At 38.9% G+C, this 22,014-nt stretch overlaps 1 protein-coding gene across 4 annotated transcripts in view; it reads left to right on the top strand.

Moving 5' to 3' along the window:
• MAP4K4 (mitogen-activated protein kinase kinase kinase kinase 4) overlaps window positions 1-22,014 on the top strand; it is a 121,346-nt gene that overhangs the window by 74,184 nt on the left and 25,148 nt on the right. For all 4 annotated transcript variants that reach the window (XM_075265154.1, XM_075265156.1, XM_075265153.1 and 1 more), the window contains exons 7-16: window positions 4,563-4,693; window positions 5,018-5,072; window positions 5,160-5,238; window positions 9,114-9,289; window positions 10,536-10,608; window positions 14,158-14,368; window positions 16,289-16,450; window positions 17,788-17,874; window positions 19,012-19,257; window positions 19,619-19,780. In XM_075265154.1, coding sequence (XP_075121255.1) covers window positions 4,563-4,693; window positions 5,018-5,072; window positions 5,160-5,238; window positions 9,114-9,289; window positions 10,536-10,608; window positions 14,158-14,368; window positions 16,289-16,450; window positions 17,788-17,874; window positions 19,012-19,257; window positions 19,619-19,780 — 1,382 coding nt within the window. The remainder of the gene's footprint in view (window positions 1-4,562; window positions 4,694-5,017; window positions 5,073-5,159; window positions 5,239-9,113; window positions 9,290-10,535; window positions 10,609-14,157; window positions 14,369-16,288; window positions 16,451-17,787; window positions 17,875-19,011; window positions 19,258-19,618; window positions 19,781-22,014) is intronic.

Here is a 22,014-nt window from a genome sequence, read left to right as displayed (position 1 = left end):
TTTAGTGGTCGGATGGTGCACCCTACATACTGTAATCGACATTGTTCACAGACTATCACATACACCACATGATCTGAGTTGCAATTGATATAAGAATTGATATTATAGATTTTGGTACTATAATACCCTGAAAAGTTCTTAGTTTTTTTTGAAAACTGACAGACATTGCAGCGTGCACCACCACATCCAAAAAATCCCTTGTGACTAGTAGCCTGTTGGTCTTTCCAATTAGATGTAAAATAACTGGGGGAAATTCTATTGCCAAGGGTACGTCCCCTTTTGGCGACGAAGTTGCATCCTTCTTTTAAGATGTCATTAAGGATGTCATCCTGCTTGAGGATATTGAGATTCCTTCTTACTATGTTAATGATGTCATTATATTCTCTACTATAGGGAGTAGAGAAGAACAATTCTCCTGTTTTGTGTGTACAAGAAGGATTGATTTTATTGTCTTGTAACAAGGATGCACGATTTTTGTTGTTTACAATGTTTGCAGCTCGATTCAAATTCCACTTGGAATACCCACGTTGGGATAATCTGGAACAAATGTTGTTAGATTCTACCATATAATCTGAACTTTTAGAGCAGATTCGCCTGGCTCGGGTCAGTTCTCCTACCGGAATTGCTTTTATGGTGTGTGTGGGGTGGCAGCTTTTTGCATGTAATGTTGTATTGCCAGCGTTATTTTTTCTAAAAAGTTTCGAGATTACACATGAATTGTCAGAATCCCCTATAAGAGTTACATCGAGAAAATCAATTTGTTGTTCATTGAATGATGATGTGAATTTTAAATTGCATTGATTATGATTCAAATGGTCGGTGAAGGATGAGGATGAAATTTTTTTATGTTTGACAACACCTATTATCTCCAGCTTCAAGGAGTCCCCATGGGAGCCAAATTTTCCCCTAGCCTCGCTAATTTAACCATGGCGTGGTTTGAAGAATACTATGTATATTCCTTAAATAATCCTTACGTCGACAATATACAGTTCTATGGTAGATACATAGATGATATCTTAATTGTTTGGTCGGGGGAAGTGTCGCAATCCTCATCCTTCACCGACCATTTGAATCATAATCAATGCAATTTAAAATTCACATCATCATTCAATGAACAACAAATTGATTTTCTCGATGTAACTCTTATAGGGGATTCTGACAATTCATGTGTAATCTCGAAACTTTTTAGAAAAAATAACGCTGGCAATACAACATTACATGCAAAAAGCTGCCACCCCACACACACCATAAAAGCAATTCCGGTAGGAGAACTGACCCGAGCCAGGCGAATCTGCTCTAAAAGTTCAGATTATATGGTAGAATCTAACAACATTTGTTCCAGATTATCCCAACGTGGGTATTCCAAGTGGAATTTGAATCGAGCTGCAAACATTGTAAACAACAAAAATCGTGCATCCTTGTTACAAGACAATAAAATCAATCCTTCTTGTACACACAAAACAGGAGAATTGTTCTTCTCTACTCCCTATAGTAGAGAATATAATGACATCATTAACATAGTAAGAAGGAATCTCAATATCCTCAAGCAGGATGACATCCTTAATGACATCTTAAAAGAAGGATGCAACTTCGTCGCCAAAAGGGGACGTACCCTTGGCAATAGAATTTCCCCCAGTTATTTTACATCTAATTGGAAAGACCAACAGGCTACTAGTCACAAGGGATTTTTTTGGATGTGGTGGTGCACGCTGCAATGTCTGTCAGTTTTCAAAAAAAACTAAGAACTTTTCAGGGTATTATAGTACCAAAATCTATAATATCAATTGCAACTCAGATCATGTGGTGTATGTGATAGTCTGTGAACAATGTCGATTACAGTATGTAGGGTGCACCATCCGACCACTAAAACAGAGAATAGCAGAACATATCAGAGATATCTTCAATCATGAAAAAACAGGGAAATCTGGGGCTTCCAAACATTTTATAGACATCCATCAAGGAAATATTAAAACACTAAAATTCCATGCATTGGAGGCAGTCGGCCGACCTAATCGGGGAGGCGACTGGCAACGTCTATTACTAAAAAGAGAAGCCCATTGGATTTTTAATTTGAAAACCAGATTTCCGAAAGGTATGAATTTCAAAACTGACTTATCATTTTTTTATTAACACTATTTCAGTTGAGATAGACCAGCTGTTTTCCACAACATTTTTTCACACTCAAATCTCACTCATTATTATACTATTTCTTATCAAACTTTTACTTACCTTTGTTGCCCTTTTGCTGGATTCAGGTGTCTGTCCACTTTTGATGCTCTTACAGACGGGCATCCTTCTTTTGTATGGATACCTATTCGGAGTGATGTTCTGCCACGCATGCGCAATAAACATAATGCGCATGCGCGGGACTTGTAAATGGTCCAATATCCTTGTGCCGCGGCTTCTCTATGAGTTTTGTTCCCTGCATCGGTCCTGTGTGTAAGCAGGACTATTATACCACGCATGTATTGTATAGCAGTTTATTGATCATTGCCTACTATGAAAGCAGGGTTATATTTACTTATATTTATTTTTATTTTTATATATAACACCCTTTATATCTGTGGCTCAGTCTTAACTTTAACTTCAATTTTATTTTAGTATCCGGTGTCCATTATTCACTGCATATTTATCATTGGAAATGCCTATATTTCTTTAGAGTATACATCCATTCAAATTAAGAACTAATAGTATTCACACAGTTTTGGATAAATTCATCATTCTGTGTATACATATTCTTATATCCACATACTCTTCTAAATTTTCATCATATTTTTGGAGAAAGTTTGAAGAGGTAATAGAATCAAATTAACTAGACAAAAACCTAAAAATACTCTAACAAAACATGTTTATTAGATCATGAATAGAAACAAGGACTAATAGTTATAAAATAAATATTTTTAATATAAAGAATAGTCACAATAAATGGGGATCCAACATAAAAATATTTTTGACCTTTTTATAATATTTAACATCCACTTTTTATTTTTATGACACACTAATGTCATGAAAACCCCATATATACATAAATACAGGTAATCCCTTATTTATTTATTCATTCTTCTTTTTTGATACATCTTAGCTCACTATTTATAAAACTATACAACTATAATGGATTATCAATATGCTATTTTTCAACTTATTGTGAACCTAAAAGTTCATTGGGTATTAATCTGTTATTTTATTATTTTCTCATTTCTTATTCATGATCAACATTTCACTATGTTTTCACATGTCAGGGTGTTTAATTGTGCATCAATTATCACATTGTATCCCCTCCGTGGTGTCTCTATTCTTCTACGGCTTAATGGGATTGAGTCTTATCTATCCTTAATTCAGTTCATAGATAAACAATCATTGTCTCTTGTGATGTCTTTCATGAGCTTCCATGTCAGGTGAAGTCTAATGAAATTAATGAACGGATGTTTCGTCTTGGTGCAGACGGGAGGGTTTCCGGCATTTGTTTTTAAACAGTATATATACATACACATGTCTGTTTGTTTGTAAACCATGACTAAGAGGTGAATAACCTCGAAACGCGTCGGTTTCTTCGTTACCATCCTATCTGCACCACCATATGCTTTGTATATACTCGGCTTTTAAAGGGAGCATGTCTCCGAAATAAACTTATACCTTTTATATAAAGAAGTTACGGAGTGCTGGATATCCATTTATTGCCATTCTCTCCTTACCTACCGGAAGGTTCTCCGTGCATCTCCAGGATACTTCTTTGGGTCTCATTCCGTCGGATAAAAGTAAGACAATAAGCTATCTATTATTTCATGCATTAATGCGAAGCTGTGACTCTACTCTGCATAGTAAGATTTGTGTTTTTTTGTTTTTATTGTAGAGAGACCACATGAGAGTACATCATATTTGTATAACATACCACAGAGCTTCATCTGCCTTGATTATAAATAGGCCTGGCCTGCAGACCTAGGCCCCACTATGTCTAGTCATATATTTAGAGGAGTGGGAAGGAATTAAAATAGAAAGAAGACTTTCCAGGAAACACAGAGCTATTTAGTGATAGAAAGGCTTCAAGCCATGGCACAGATTGTGCTACTAATGTGCCTTAATAAAAGGTTATGTGCTTATGTGTGCAGTTGTTGGTCATATAGCATACTCTTGAGCAGTGCCTAATGCAATGCTGTGATCTCTTAGGTTTTCATTAAAATATGTGATGCATAGTTGACATTGCTGTCGTCTCATTTTACTGAACCATTACTTTTTCTTATCTATTGCAACTTTTTTCAAAAGAGATTGTATGAACAAGTTTTAAAAGATATGCCTTTGTTATAATAATTACGGTGCAAAAAAATATATGGCCGTGTAAAAAAAAAAAAAAAAAAAAAAGTGGTTAGAAAAGCATCACATTATTCGCTAAAATGTTTAAAGGGCTAAAGCAATGGTGCAAAATGATATTGATTTAATGTCATCCTGTGAATTCGTAATGAATGTTCAGAACACTTTACAGCGTATAGATCGGCTGACTATGCAGCCTGTAACTAGATATATTTTTTTCAAGATGTCAAAGTCTTGTGCTCTTGTGTCTCCTGCAGTGGATTTTGGTGTCAGTGCACAATTGGACAGGACCGTAGGCCGAAGAAATACATTTATTGGTACACCATATTGGATGGCTCCAGAAGTTATAGCTTGTGATGAGAACCCAGATGCTACCTATGATTACAGAGTGAGTTGATTCTGATTTTAATATGACAAAAACTAGACTAGTGAATTTTGACTTATTTGTTGGCATATTTTCCCCATATACTCATCAACTTGTGCCATTCGCTGTAGATTTTGTGTGCCATAGTTAAACAATATATATGCCAGGTTGTTTTGCATAAGAACGGCTTAGCACATGTTGCATTAATTTTTCTGTTGCACTAGGTAACTTGCAATAATAATAATAAAAAAAAAAAAATTCAAATGATACATACAGAAAAACAACTGTGGGGATTTTCCGGGACTAATAGATTTTTATTTCTTTTTTCTTTTTTAAAATATATTACAGAGTGACCTTTGGTCTTGTGGTATCACAGCCATTGAGATGGCAGAAGGGGCACCCCGTAAGTTATTTATATTATTTGGTTTATGTTAAAGTGTTTTATACAATTTGTGATGTAAATTACATTTCCGTATTTATTTTTTCAAAGCTCTCTGCGATATGCACCCAATGAGAGCGCTGTTCCTTATTCCAAGAAATCCTCCCCCACGGCTAAAGTCAAAGAAATGGTAAGTGTAAATTACCTAATGGTGTCTATGCTGACTGGTCTCCCCCCACCAATATTAAATATGCTGCTCGAAGTCCTCACTTAGTGTGTGTGTGTGTGTGTGTGTGTGTGTGTGTGTGTGTGTGTGTGTGTGTGTGTGTTTTTTTTTTTTGTTTTGTTTGTTTTTTGTTTTAAAATGTGAGACAAATGGCAGTCTAAAGTATTTTGGTTTCTGCAATGTAGGAACCACTAGAATATTGTCCTCACAATGTGGCATCTTTTTCTCTCAATTGGCTAAAAATGTTGCAAGACTTTATGGCCTCCACAAATTTTGCAATACTGTGGTGATGATCACATGAATTCTGTCGGGCATTTATTGTTACATTATTTCAGTCTTTTATTTTTTTTTATTTTTATTTTTTGTAGATTGTGAGCCCCACGTAGAGCTCACAATGTACATTTTTTTTCCTATCAGTATGTCTTTGGAATATGGGATGGAAATCCATGCAAACACGGGGAGAACATACAAACTCCTTGCAGATGGTTTTTTTGGCCTTGGTGGGATTTGAACACCAGGACTCCAGCGCTGCAAGGCTGCAGTGCTAACCACTGAGCCACCGTGTGGCCCCTCAGTCTTTTATTTTTATTATAATGAACATATTTTTATAAGGCTAGGTTCACATCTGCACCTGCTCTCCGTTGGGGGATGCAAGCAGTGCTTTCCTCTCTGCATATCTCGCGCCCTGTTTGGGCAGAAACCCAGTGGACCCCATTATAGTCTATGATTATAATTTCTTAAGTTACTATTCACATTGAGTTTTGACAGTGGCCACAGGAGTAGAAATAATATACTGCTGTATACTATATAATATATTGCTGTATAGTATAATCATCTAATCATTTAGAAGGTAGATAAATTAGTCAGTCCTATTTCATTGCTGATCAGTGAGTGCTATTATTACAGAGCCTAACCTGCATGTCAGGCACCAAAACTGTCAGGTGAGCAGTGTCAGGCCGAAGCAGGCAAGGTGTGTGATACTGAGCTATGACACTGTTCACCTATGACTGGAGTTCTGTATCCCACCCCCCTGTCTACCACCAATACTAACAGCACTTATTGATTGGGAATGGTGGAAGCTAAAAAATTCCAACTGTACTGAAATTCGTGGACCAGCGCCCATTCACAGATGCTACAAACTGGAGCTTGTGGTGGTGAAAAGTCCTCTTAAAACCGTAATTGCCTAAATTGCCATGTCATTATCTATATTTGAGGAAAATACAGTATTAAAATTCTGCAGTTTTGATTCCGGTTATTAGGTCAGATCTACTGAGATGTCCGGTTTTCTGTAAGAGATTTCTTTGCAGCAGTCATCTCACTTGTCAGCACACTGAAGATCACAGCTGTCAAGTATATGTAGATAAGACACAGACTCCACCAGTCACATTAGGTGATCACAAGTAGAAAACTTTGGCCAGAGAATCCCCATGTGGATTAGCCCCACTGTAACCCAATGAGCAGGGGGTGAGGTGAGGGAGATATGCATGTTTGCATCTTTTTTTTTTGCATTTATCTAGTTACGTGCGCTTTTTTTTTTTTTAACTTATATTTTCATACTCCACAAAATGAGATTTTATATTGTAATATAGTTTTATAATTCCCTCATAAAATATTACTCCAGATACACCACATCCACTTTTCTAATCAATAAAGCAGTGTGTGAAATTTTATGTAAAAGTTGTGAAAATAGGCACAAAAAGAAAGATATAAATCCAGTGTACGAAGCGTGAGGTGTTAAAGGCACAGAATAAGAAGAAAGGTGCTAGAGGATTATTAAACCGCCCCTCTCCTGGATCTAACCTGCAGTATAAAATAGTTCATCTACAGGTCAAGAGAATGCTGGCACATTCTGTTATGATCTAAGAACAGGATTCTTCTCTAATATACTGTGTGTCTGAATCCTAATTGTGTGAATATGGCCTAAATGTTCCAATTATATCTTTAACTGGAAGGATTAAAAACTTTAGTCAGTTTAACACCATGTAGCAGTGAAACCAAATAACTGAAGGGTGACAGGTTTACGTGCTTTATTCATTAAGGTGAGATTATCATCTTTTATATGCTGGTATATTTACCCATAAACAACAGCCACAACTAAAAGTATCATGCAATTTTCATTGTGATAGTGTTTCATTGCATGTGTACATGTATTATTTTCACTGAAACTTTAAGAATGTGCATTGCTTTAATTCTTATTCATCCCATCTTTGTTATTGGTGTACACTCTGTGCTTGTATTTCCACATACTGTATTAAATTCTTGCATAGTTAAAATTCTGTACGCACAATTGGAAGTTTCTTATTTTCCATTGAGCTGTTACCTTATTTGCCTTTTAAAAATCAGTAAGGACTAGAGATGAGCGAGTAGTATTCGATCGAGTAGGTATTCGATAGAATACTACAGCATTCGAAATACTCGTACTCGTTCAAATACTACTCGCTATTCGCAGTAAAGATTCAATTCAGAACCAGCGTTGATTGGCAGATTGCTATACAGTGTGTAGCATTCGGCAAATCAACGCTGGTTCTTCAGCAGGCTTGTCTTTACTAGTTGGGAGAGATGGCAGCTTGCGGTTATGCGGGAGCTGACTTTTTCTCATAGGAATCAATAGACCAGCGCTGATTGGCTGAATGCTGTACACTGGCCAATCAACGCTGGTTCTGCTGGAGGCTTGTCTGTGACGAGGCGGAGTCTAAGAATGGACCACAATGGAGAATGTTGCATTTCTTGGTAGAAAATATTTCTCCCACATTGCAGTTCTTTTGCAGACTTCAGCATGGCTTTGTTCCTTTTATTTTTCCTCGTTTGTTTCACCTACGTCATTCATAGCCCTTTAAGAACCTATCATATGTACCCCAAACCATGATTAAGTCACTACTTGGCTTAAGGCGGTGGTCCAGGCAAAATTGGACAACCCCTTTAACTTTGAAATCAGCCGAGAGCAGTGGGAAAAAAAATGCATACTCTCCTGTGCCAGTGGCTGATTTAAAAGTTGGACAACCCCTTTAACTATGGGGACCTGCTTCTGGTCAATAAGCCTCCTCCAGCCCTAGAGGTGTTTTCCACTGATTTCAGTGTATCTTTCATGTATTATGATTGATTATATTGATGTTGTGTGAGGTTTTCTTTTCTGTTTTAGTCGTTGTAAAGTTGTCATAGGTGATGTAAGTGATGTGCTCACTCACCAGTGCCCTATCTGCACATTCATTTTAGATTTTGCAACACAATTAAAATTTGCTGCAGATGTAACATGCCATGAAAGGATACTTTTTCGCAGCATAAAAATTCCACTGCATGCTAAAATGGCCCTCACTTTTGCCTTAAAGGCTCAGAATGCTGTAAAATATTGAAATAAATCATGCTCCTCTTATCAGTCCCTTGCCTCTCCCATTCCAATGATTCCCAGGTACCTTGTTGATTTCTATTTCCTGGTCCCTCTTAACATGCATTAAATGAACACTTTATGTGTGCATCGACTGGATTTAATGGCGCGCACACAGCTCAGCTGGACTAAACTCAGCATGGCATGGTTAGTTCAGGTCAACTGGGCTGTGTTCAGGACAATACATGGACTGAGTTTGCTGGCCCAAAGTCTGATGTATTAAACAGCGTAAAATTTAACAATCTCAGGGATTCCTTGTTTATCTCTAATTACATACCCATGGGTATGGCACAGTGAGTAATTTTAATATTAAACTTTTGTTGAAAACTTAATATAAAAATACAATTTCAAAACAAAAAAATTCATGTGCAGTTGGGATACATTTCATGGTTTAGTCATTTAAATATGTGGTGTGTTGGGAGTGATATCTTAAGTTGTGGTGTTTGGTTTTTTTTAGGTCAAAGAAGTTTTTTAGTTTTATAGAAGGTTGTCTTGTGAAAAATTACATGCAGCGTCCTCCTACAGAACAGCTTCTAAAGCATCCATTTATAAGAGACCAGCCAAATGAACGACAAGTCAGGATCCAGCTTAAGGATCACATCGACAGAACTAGAAAGAAGAGAGGAGAGAAAGGTTAGTGGTCAACAGCATTGCACAGAATTTTCAGATAACCTATAAGCAGTCCTCTTACCACCGTATAAAGCCCACATTACAAAGTTGTTCTATCTATCCACCAATCCTGCTTTCAGAATGTCCATGTTTAAATAAATAACACTACTTATGTCTTATATTCTACTGCCACAAAGCTTCCATTTTAAGTACTGTGTGATGATGTTTTTTGTGGTTGCCTTGTGTATAGGAAGTCACTCGTCTTCGCTTCCCTATGTAGTTGAAATAACTATTTAAATGCACACTCTCTACTGATATTCTTTTGCGAATTCAGGTGAATGGAACCCTAGGGATACATTTGCCATTTCTCTGATACTCCTTTTAGAAATGTATGAGTAAATTTACAACCTGTCAGAAGGGCATGCCACCAAACAGTCTGACACTGGGGAATGGTAACATCCAGTCAATTTATTCATACATTTCTAGAAGAAATCACAGAGAAAAGACACAAGACAGATTTAAAAGATTTAAATCCTGCTCCTGAATTGTTGTTTTATGGGGAGTGCAAATTTTAACTGAATCATTAAAGTTAGCTGGTATACCATCTTAGGATACTCAGGCTTTTTGAGTCATAAAATTATAGTTCATACTCTCTTCTTGAAACTCCTGCATTTTAGGGCTTATGTGCTATACTGGGATGCAGCAGCTGCCGTATTCACATGACAATATGGCACACCATGGCTGAAGCCATGTACATAGAGACTGGGAGTGTAATATGATACACATTATGCTGGAGGGGAAAGGAATAAAATGGGCAAACATGGGTTTATTTACTAGTTTATGACCTAAGCAGCTGTCAGAGGATACATTTTTGAGCCCTGGAAAACCCTTTTAGTTCTAGATATCTATCCACACCATTCATGGAGTTGAATTTCTTAAACTATTTACACAACGTTTTAGCATAACGTTGCAAATTTTTGTGTAAGCTTGTTATACGAACATTTGGGACCTTTTGCTGTTTGGTGCCTAGCAGGAGGGAGTATGACCTCCCATGGGCCAATGGCCTTGCTATAATTTACACTAGAAATTGCTGCACCAAACTTTGCCAGCACTTTTTATGTTCTGGTGTATGGACTGATGGATGATATGCCAGATTTATTATTTATTTATACTCTGCTGTCTTATTCTTGTTCACTGTCGCTTTTGAGGTGATGCTCTTTGTCAAACTCACACACTTATTTATTTATTTATTTTTTTCCCTCCTAATAAGATGAAACGGAGTATGAGTACAGTGGAAGTGAAGAGGAGGAAGAGGAAGTGCCTGAGCAGGAAGGAGAACCAAGGTATTTTATTTGGAATTTTCTCAGTTTTTTGGTTGAAATAAATAAATACCGTATATACTTGAGTATAAGCCAACCTTGAATATAAGCCGAGAACCCCTAATTTTACCACAAAAAACTGGGAAAACTTACTGACTCAAGTATAAGCCAAGGGGGGGGGGGGAAATCCACCATTGCAGATAAAGTCTGGTCATGTGCATTGCAGCTTAGTAACTCCATGGGGATCATAGTAATAGTGGTTAACCCCATCATATCCCTCACATTAACCCCCTGTGTGTCTCACATAAGAGTTACTGATATGTGGGACATTTGAAGGTAATAATTAGTTATCTTCATAATTAAGGTCCTTTATTAGTACCCTCATGTGTCTCACATATTAGTAACCCTTATATGGGGCGCACACAGGTTAATATAAGGAACATGATGGGGTTAACTGTTATTAATGTGAGGCACATGGAGTTACGCTAGGTTCACACTAGCGTTCGGCAGTCCATTCTCAGCTTTCAGTCTTCTGCATGCAGAAGATGGAAAGCTGTCAGACTAGGTGGGGCGGTGAGCGTTTTATGCTCTCCGCCGCAAAACCATTTTTTTTTTTAAAAAAAACAAAATCTGACACAGAGTACTGCATGTCCAACTCTGTGTCCAATTTAAAAAAAAAAAAAAAACGGTTTCGCGGCGGAGAGCATAAAACGCTCATGACCGGACAGCTTTAAAACCCATTCAAATGGGTTTGAAAGAGTCCTGCAGGTTTCAGTCTCCTGCCTCTGTTTTGTGCAGGAAAAGGAAACCTGAAGAACGGAGACCGGGCGCAGATGTGAATGAGTCCTTACTGAAACTAAATTAACCCCAAATGCCTGATATTAATAGGCAGAGTAACTAAAGGAATGCACCTGTGTGTGTCACTTTACTGTAGCTTCCTCTCCTCCATACAACAGACATCTTCCATAAGACTCAATGAATCCTGGCCACTCATCTGCAGGGTAGATGCTAAATCCTTGTGTGCTAAAGGACCTTTGACGTTATGACCATGTGATCGGACTCTGGTGTGGGCGGAACTACTAGGATTTAGACTCAACCTTATCTGCAGATGTTACATACCAGTGGCTACAGGACTTTTGACGACATCACAGTCACGTGACCTCATGACAAGCCAATCACAGAGCAGTAGCACTAAAGGACCTCCCCCTTCCAGTTTTCTGTGCTCCGTGGGCCCTGACTCGTGTATAAGCCGAGGAGAGCTTTTTCAGCATGAAAAATGTGCTGAAAAATTTGGCTTATACTCGAGTATATACGGTAAATAAAACATTCTCTGAATTATTCCTTTAAAAGCAGTTCCATTTTCTATTAGACTTGAATTTGATGGTAGTATTGTAAATTGTACATAAAAAATACATGCAAATACTCTATTTTTGATGAAAAGACAGCCTGTTTATATCTTTTATGACTGGTATATTAACGTTAATATCTTAGGAAGGAATACAAAATGCACATTCAATCAGAAAACAAATTTCCATATATGAAAACTGCAGTTTAATATAAGAAACTTTTGTTACTTAGAAGACTAAAGAAAGTGGAGTGGGATCTGAAGGCTGCTGGATAAGACACACACTCTCCCAGTGTAGCAGATCCCAGAACTCAAGAAAAACATTTTCCTCTTCACAGAATACTGGACCAAATCACTTAAAGGGGTTGGCCAGTTTCAGCAAATAAATGTTATTGTTTGGGTAATGGAAAATCATGCACATTTCTAATATATTTTCTGTATCCATTCCTAATTCTTTCTCTAGGTTTCTGCTTGCTGTCATTCTTTATTTACTTACAATGGATAAAAATCAGTCCATGATCATGTGATGAACACACAACAGTACAACTACCGTATTTTTCGGACTATAAGACGCACTTTTTTTTCCCCCAAATTTGGGGGGGACAGAAGGGTGCGTCTTATAGTCCGAATGTGGCGCCTGGCACCCGCTGTACTAGAGAGGCGGATGCCGGGGAGGGATAGACGCTGGCACAGGTGCCGGGGCCTGAGACATCGCTGCGCTCCTCTGCCCTGCATGAAGCCAGCAGCGGGAGGAGTGATGCTATTCCGCTCCTCCGTCCCCCCGCCGCTGGCTTCATGCAGGACAGTGGAGCGCAGCGATGTCTCAGGCCCGGCACCTGTGCCGGCGTCTATCCCTCCCCGGCATCTGCCTCTCTAGTACAGCGGATGCCGGGTCAGTATCGGTGGCCCCTTCTCCCCCGGGGTCGGTCCCCACTGGCCCCGTACCTATGAAGTTGCAGGCCGGCTCCTGCGCGGCGATATCGCAGGAGCCGACCTGTTCGGGTGAGAGCCGGGAGCCTAATGAGGCTCCCAGGCCTGTCACGGCTATATATTAGTATTGCGGCTGGTCTCTATGACCAGCCGTAATACTAATAGACAGAATGTCCCATAGACGGCAATACAGTTGTATTGCCCTCTATGGGACTTGCAATCAAGTGACCGCAGGCTCAAGCCCCCGGGGGGAATAAAATAGTAAAAAAAAAAAAAAAAAAAAAAAAAGCTTTAAAAATATAAATAAAAGTTCTAAATCACCTCCTGTCCCTAGAAAAAAATAAAAATAAAAAAATAAATATATATATATATAATATCTCATAAACCACCGGGTTTTTTTTCAATACAAGGTGATCTAAGCAATAGATATTCCCCAAAATGGTATAACTAAAAAGTACAGCTGGCCCCACAAAAAAAAAACACTCTATGCATCCCCGTACAGCTGCAGGGTCACCTGTCAATGTGGCCTTGCAGCTGTTGCAAAACTACAACTCTCATATATTAAATATTTTACCATTTTTTGCTTCAAATTTTTTTTTTCCCTATTTTCCTCCTCTAAACCTAGGTGCGTCTTATAGTCCGAAAAATACGGTAGTTACAGAAGTCTGATTACTGTGCGGTGACAGTATTGAGCTGTGCGCTTGTGTCCATCACATGACCATGGACTCGTTTTTATCCACTAAAAGCAAACAAAGAATGATAGGAGGTGGAGAACTAGAAAACTGTGAGGAAATGATACAAAAATTATATTGGAAAATGGTTTAACCTATTATACAAACCGTAACCTTTATTTACTGAAACTGGGCAACCCCTTTAACTATCAGGCAGCAGCTACCTCCTCTCCATAGGCTTCTGTGCAAATGCTAGGAATGTTTATTTTTAATAAAATATTGCAGAGTTTCTTATATTTGTCTGTGCTATTTATTTATGGAAAGTGGTTTTATAATTGGAGGTATATTCTTTAATCTTTGTTTTCTTTATGAGAGCAGCGTAGAAAAATGGGAAGCGCTTAAATATTTCTTCAGAACTCGACCACATGAGATGCCAAACATGAAAACTTTTTTATACATAGACCTTGCTTTCTTGCAAATGAATGTTTTTTTTTTTTTTTTTTTTTTTTTTTTTTAATTAGAGGTAGTATTGAGTATATAACCTGTGCTACAGGGAATTATTCAAGATACTGTTGACTGCTGTCCATTTTATGCATATAGCCACATGTACCAATATTATTCCTTCAGCTCAATTGTAAACGTGCCTGGGGAATCCACCCTTCGGCGTGATTTCCTGAGACTGCAGCAAGAGAACAAGGAGCGTTCTGAGGCCTTACGAAGGCAGCAGCTGTTACAGGAGCAGCAACTTCGAGAACAGGAGGAATACAAGAGACAACTATTGGCAGAGAGACAAAAACGCATAGAACAGCAAAAAGAGCAAAGGAGGCGACTTGAAGAGGTACAGAATCAGCAAAGTGTTCATTCTACGACAGCTGTCAGTTTTGTGGAAGTGGATTCCTGGACAATACTTCAGTTTTTTCCCTGATTATAATAGTTTGTATGCCTAGATGTATAGAGAGTTTAAAGAGGTTTTCCTTCTAATGACATTTATCTCATATCGTCGAGATAGAGGATAAATGTCTGATTACTGGGAGTTCAACACAAGGGCCCCTCAGTGTTCACAATAACAATGAACTACAAATTTACCCAATTGCCCCATGTGAATGAAGAGGAAGTGTGCATGTGTGGCCACCACGCCATTCACATTTGTGGGTGGGAATATTCATCTCTACTGCGAAATTGACATGGTGTACTCGGTGGAACTTGCAGGCCCATATTCTTAGGATTTCTAGGGAACAGAGATAAGATACCTTTTCCCCCTGGATCGGTTATGGAATACACGTGTCCAGTGTTAAAACCCCTTTAGTCTTAAGAATGGATTTGAAAGATGCTGGCACATTTCCGTCTCCTGCCCAGTTTTGTGCAGGAAACCTGCAGAACGGACTCCCGGGCGCAGATGTGAACGAGCCCTAAGTTCGAAATTGTGCAGTTGGAAATCCACTCTGCTAGTTACTCATTATAGTATGAAGGGGGAAACCCCTTTAAGTGTACTTATTGCAATGTATCTTATATTCACATAACTACAGAGAGTTCTGTGTGTGAACTAGGATGATGATTGATCACAAATGCTCTACTTATGTCAGAGTCTTGATCGCAAGGGAGATGTTAGTCAAGTTTAGGAAGCAGGGCTGTGCATGGTTTTCAGCACAGAAGCAGAGCTGGAAATTGAAGTCTCAGTGACGTAACTAAAGTCTTGTGAGCCCCCGTGCAATCTTTTGTCCGGGACCCTCTACCTCATCCCTACAGTGAATTCTTGATGGTGATGGTTACGGGTGCTAAGGAGTTTAATCAGCCTTAGTGTGGTTAGGGTAATCTGTGGGGCTTCTTGGCTTATGGGCCAGATGTAAACTGCAATCTCAATAGTGATGCCAGTGCTTATGAGCCCCCTAAGCCTCCTGGGCCCCAGTGCAACTGCACCTTCTCAAGTTATGCCCCTGGGATGTTTCTTCCCATTACAATCGATCCTGCGTTGCATACTTGGAAAAGGTGATTTTCTTGAAACTGGAGTTTAATATATAACCCCAGTATCTTCATGTATTTGTTTAAAATACAATTTATATACCCAAAGTAATCAAAGGTTATAGCACATGTTTGCTTGAGATTCTTACACATTCTATAAGAAGTGGTTGGCAAGAGGACTAATACGTTCAAGGAATGGAAAAAATTCTATTCCTATTTTTAGGAAGCATGGTATAGCAAAGTATTTCATGTAAGCCAACTGATTTAGAGTTCCCTTCCAGAAGATTTGGGTCAGCAGCTTTCTTTCTATCCCTGCCTTGGTGGTTTCTTTTGCATTTAACATATTTTTTTGTAGCATCTAAGTGAATGGGGTTTTCACATGCTGAATTCACTTGCACTATTTAAAAAAAAAACAAAAAAAAAAAAACTTGACAGTTTCAAATCCATAGCATGCAGATTTCAGTATTAGCCTGAGAATAACTCCATAAAAAATGAAGGAAAATACAGTTAAAGTTACTAATTGAATATATTTGACAAATTACCTCTGATTTATCTTAATTTGCATGAAGACAATAGTGCAAGAGTATAATTTTCTAGAAGAAGCGGGTTGTGTTTTTCCGAATGATTAAAAAGTACCGTATGTTTCCGCATTGAGGTAAATAAACAAAGCCTATGAATTTATTATGTTGTGCAGCTGGCTCATTCAGTAGATGCGGTGTTATTTGTTTGGTACAGTATGTGTATGCAAGGTAATGCTAGGCCTCTCTGTTAATTTTTTTTATTTAACTCTTCTGAGTAGCAACAGAGAAGAGAACGTGAAGCTCGGCGGCAGCAAGAAAGAGAGCAAAGAAGAAGAGAGCAGGAAGAGAAAAAACGAATGGAAGAAATGGAACGGAGACGTAAGGAAGAGGAAGAACGTAGAAGAGCTGAGGAAGAGAAAAGACGAGTGGAGAGAGAACAGGTAGAACTTAAAGATGACAAATGATTTTGATGTGTTCACTATATGTGTATTGCAGTTAATTGTCGTATTTCACCATGTTGTCAGCCAGTTTAGACTTTGGGGGGAAAAAATTTCTTTTTGGTGGTTAATTGGATTACCGGCAAATGTAGTTGAAAACTTTTGAAAACTATTTTTTATCTCTGACCTCTCAAGTTCTAAGAATCTTCTGAAACTTTCACATACTTGCAAATTCTATTTGTGAACTCCATTTCCCAAACTGCTAATGGTGCTCTTTATATTAATCCTTTCAATAAATATTGCAGTTCTTTAAGCATGCATACATAAGTTACATACATACCTAGCCTTAGCACAAGAGACAGTTTCCTCTTTAAAGGGCTATTCAATATTTAGGTTATATCTTCTGGATATGCCTTCAATATGATGTATTCAGGTGCCTTCTATGAACACTCCCATGTACTCTCATTTCTCCATTTCTGAGGGGCTGTGAGACTGGGATCTACCTTCTGAATTGCTGCAAAACATGGGTCCCCTTTTTATAAGAGACTGATGGACAACTTTGCGCCAGCCTTTTTGACTTTGGCACATTTGCTTACCACACTGCACTTTTCCAAATACTGGCTGTGTGTGTGGTGGGGTGGGAGGCTTAGTGGAGAGGCACATAGTAAATTCAGCCCCCATAGAAACAGAGACAGGGCAGAGCATCCCATGGGTCCAGTTTAAACAAATGCATAGCATATGTATGATAAATTACAGTCCCTGAACAACCCCCTTAAGGGGTTTGAGCAGCAATATTTTGAGTGTCCCGGAGAAAGGGCGCCACTTAGTGTCTTCTTCAGATAATTACACAATGAATGTTAAAATCTATTGAAATTGTACAGTAAAGTTCCTATAATCTAGCACTCATGGGTTCTGGAGGGTTTTATGTGATCTGAATAGTAACACCGAGATAGGCAAATGTGTCAAAAAGACAGGCTATTAAGGAAAATGTATCAAGTTAATTTGAGAAGAGTAGAGAAAGTAGACAAAATTGTTAGGAAAAAAAAATGCTCGATTAAAGGAATTTTCATTGTATAGAATTTTCACTGTATATACTGCATTTAGGTGGACTTTAGTGTTGCTAGCAGTAATGAAATGAATTAGAAATTATGAGCAACACAGTGTAAGTGCTTTCACATATCGCCTTGTGCTCACTGTGTAAATATTATCATTTGTTTTTACATGTGCCTCATGTCTTGTAAGTTGTAGTTGTTGGTATTTGGCAATGCCATTAGTGCATGTGCATTTTACACACTGCTCAGGTTAACAACCTGAACCCTCCAAAAATGTTTGTGTGACAGGAGTATATCAGACGACAGCTGGAGGAGGAGCAAAGGCACTTGGAAATCCTTCAACAACAGCTGCTTCAGGAGCAGGCCATGTTACTGGTGAGAGTTTACTGGTGATCTGATGCCATAACTGTAGCAGGTTGTGGGGGTCAGCTTTGTCTCGGCACAGCTGCACAAGCTGTACAAACAAGTAGCTGTTGTGGGAATTGCCCAGTCTACACTCTAAATTGACAGGCACAGCCACATGTAGTCTCTATAGCAGGGATAGGGAACCTTCGGCTCTCCAGCTGCTGTGAAACTACAACTCCCAACATGCTCCATTCACTCTCATGGGAGTTCCAAGAACAGGAGAGCCAGTATGCATGCTGGGAGTTGTAGTTTTGCAACAGCTGGAGAGCCGTACGTTCCCTACCCCTGCTCTATAGGCACATGCTGCATTAAGGCATTAAGAAATGAAATGTGAGTGTCCGTAATTGGTTTATTCCCAGGATTTGTTAATACACAAGATTTTTTGGTTATTATTGGTCAGGGAAAGGATTTCTTTCTGCTCTTATTGCTGTAAATCTTGAACTTCTAGTTCATATAAATATAAAGTAGGATGGTTACTGCATGTCAAAGTAAAGAACTACTGCTCTGGCAAAACCAAGGTCCAAATTTTTCTTTACTTGTCCTGGGTTACACCAAAACATTTTAGAGCAAAAATAGAAAAAAAGTTTAATTTAGTTGCATGTTAAAAAAAGAAAAAAAAAAGTAGCACTTAGCCAATGAACTTGCTTCCAGTGCTAGATTATGTAAATGCAGGTTTTTTTTTTTGTTTTTTTTTCCTAAAGTGGGAGTAAACCATGTTGCCCAGCAGCCAGTTGTTGTAAGGTTAACACAGTAAGATTGTAAAGGTCTGTTAAAAAAAAAAAAAAAAAAAAGTTCCTGTCCTTGCTTATTCAAGGATCTTGAACTTTACAAGTAATGTAACTATACGCTTACCGTCTAATAAAAAGAGAACTTTCAACTAATGTTGCAGGAAAGGTATAAATGCGATTGCTCATGAAAAGCATCAGGAGCTAACTTGCTTTCTTTAGCCACATTCTAAATAATTGATGGAATGTATAGGATTGTTACAACCAATACTCTCGCTAAATGTGACATGGATCATATAAGGGGGAGAAATAAAGCCTAGTTACTGTTCTTAATCTGCATGTTTTGTATAGTATTTTATATATTTTGACCTTTTGATTTTAGGAATACAGATGGCGAGAAATGGAGGAACACAGGCAGGCAGAGAGACTACAGCGACAACTGCAGCAAGAGCAAGCATATCTTATGTCTTTACAACATGATCACAGGCAACAACCTCAGCAGCAGCAACAACCACCGCAGCAACCACAGCCTCAACAGCCACAGACACAACAGCTAGAAAGAAACAAGCAAAGTTATCATACCCCAGAACCTAAACCCCACTATGATCAGGCTGAACGTGTGCGAGAGGTAAACTCATCCCTGGACCCTGTATATGGATACGTATGGCCTCTGTATAGAAATAATCCATTTCTCCAGTAAAGATATTTGTAATGTGTTAAACTATTTACACACTCCTTTCACCATTTTAGAATGCTACTGATAATGTAGGATTCTGTGGGTAAGCATTAGAAAGAAGCGCATATTTCCACCCTCTCCAACGATTTGGCTAATTTCCAAGTTAAAGTACAACTGCATCTTTACTTGTATAAAATGAAGTAATTCTCATCATGTCTGTGTGATAAATACATTTTTTTTCTCTCAATTTTCATAGCAACTTTGTCTTTCATAGACTGCCGTATTTGATTTTTGTGTCTTGCTTATGGTACAGGCAGAAGAGCGACTTAGGAAAACTAACCAAGGCTCTCCTGAAGCACAGTCAAAGCAAACAGGGAGAGTGTTGGAGCCATCAGTGCCTTCAAGATCAGAGTCATTTTCCAATGGGAATTCTGAGCCTGCTCAGCCTGCCATGCATAGGCCAGTAGAGCCTCAGGTATGGTAATAGTTGGTAGTCTCTAGATGTTGTAATTTACATGTCAATAGTTTAAGGAGGCCTGACATCACCACTGCTGCCGGTGTAAATACTGATAGAAAGTGCCATATTTGTCATATTAAGGTTTTAGCCAATTGTGCAACAAACTCTCCACCTTGCTACTCAGACATAAACTATTTGAAGGAGTTAAGAATTTCGGTGGTGAGATAATCCATATAAAGTAGTTTGGTATAAGGCAGACCTGGACCATCCGACTGTCTCTGACCGGCCCGCATAGGGTGTAGATTAAAGGTAGATGCCGAATGGACCTTTGATGTCATCAAAGGTCCTTTAGCTCACTAGGATATGATAAGACTCATTAGTGGATAGAGCCACGCAGGACAGTGTGGTTGTGTTACACAGAAAGAGCAAGCTGCCAGGAATGGAGACTGATGGAAGACAAGAAGGAGAGAAGAGAAGGAAGATGGGGGGGGGGGGGGGGATGGGGGGGCAAGAAACTAGGAGGCAGATGGAAAGGAACATTAAACAGGGGTCAACTGAAGGAGGATATTAATCCATGGGGTGTAGCTGGAGGGGAACATATCTGCCTCTAGTTGCCCCCAGTATAATGTCCCCCTCCAGCTGCCCCAGTTTAATGTCCCCCTCTAGTTTCCTCTAGTTTAAACTGGGGCACGAGGAGAGGGACTTAATACTGTGGGACATTTGGAGGAGAACATTGTAACGTGGGTGCATATAATGTACAGGTGACTGTGGGAGCATTATACTGTGTGCTGGCACATGGAAAAAATGGATGAGTGGGTGGAGCTAAATTTGCCACGGCGCACATAGCCCTCTAGAACCGTTTACATGTAGCCCCATGGGAAAATTAATTGCCCACTCCTGGTATAAGGTGACTGTTAACACTGAGTACCTGTGTATACTGCTTTTTTTTTGTTTGTTTGATTTTGTGCATGGCAAAAACATCTGTGAAGCTCTGCTTTGGAACAAACGTCAAGAGTGTTTTAGAAAGTAAACCATTAACTCACTGAATATATAAGCAGTCCAATAAACTGCTAATGGTGCCTAGACAGTGTTGCAAATGAGAACCATCAGTGACAGTTCAGACTGCTCCCCAACAATGAGTGACTTGCACAGATCAATCATTGGGAATGTGAAAATATTGAAGACTCTTACAAGACTAGAAGCTATTTTGATATGTTACAGAGCAACAGATTGTACAGAAACTCTTTATCTCTATTAGGAGGTTTTTGTTTTTTTTATAATTATCCAGTGACTTTGTATAGGGTCAGTGGGGAGGTTCTCTTTAGAGGAACAGTAAAGTAAGAAATAATAAATGTAAACAGATGGTTAAAGCTGCCCATACACTTTATTCACCCATTCACCCCACACCTATCTAATTATGTGATCTGGTCTGCTGCCTCCCCTTCCCCCTTCCTTCATGAGCATTTTCTGCTCAACTGAGTTATGCATGTGACCTTAGACTGGAGTAGGATGCTGCCAGGCTCTACAGACAGCAGCAGTAGTTGGAATCTGAAGGCCACCTCCATACAGATGATAGATGTTGGCTGATACATCTCTCATAAGTAGACCATTTTCTTAGAGACCACAGGGGGTTCATCTATGTTGTATACACGACACATTGGTATAAGCGGCATGCAAGAACTCTCAGACTCAGTGTTAGTTTTCACCACAAGCATTAATTTCTATGTGTTTGTTACAAAATACTCCTTCAGTTGTGTGAAGGCTCCCATAAGTCTAAAGTCCTGAGTGACATTTTTAGTGTGATAGATGTGTGCTTTCAGAAAATATGTGATTAATGGGGATCGTATGGGTTTTAGTTACATAGTTCAGGTTTTATTTGTGAATATTGTCCTGACAGCAAAAGGGTTAAAAGGGTTTTCCCATGTCAGCCTTTCAGCCAGGCTGCGAGCAGTGTCTGCTCTCACTTTCTGTATTTTTCTCCCTCCCTCCTGCTGAACAGGACACAGAACACTACTGAAGGTCAGATAATCTGCAGATTCTTATACAGAACAGGGTTATCTGTGTTTTTACATAGAGAGATAACAGACTAGGATTTATCAGATAATTGCAATTATCTGAACAATTGTCCTGCTGGCAAGAGGCAGTGAGTGAGTGACGTCACTTGTCCGTGGTTATAGCAACGCAGTGTAAACAATGGGAGGAATAAATTCACATACCAGGCAAACTTAGCAGAGTTTCTAAAGCAATATATT

This window comes from Leptodactylus fuscus, chromosome 2 (assembly GCF_031893055.1).
Source record: "Leptodactylus fuscus isolate aLepFus1 chromosome 2, aLepFus1.hap2, whole genome shotgun sequence".
Taxonomy (NCBI): domain Eukaryota; kingdom Metazoa; phylum Chordata; class Amphibia; order Anura; family Leptodactylidae; genus Leptodactylus; species Leptodactylus fuscus.
Note: the sequence above shows the minus strand (reverse complement) of the source record. Positions and strands in the feature narration are given on the sequence as shown.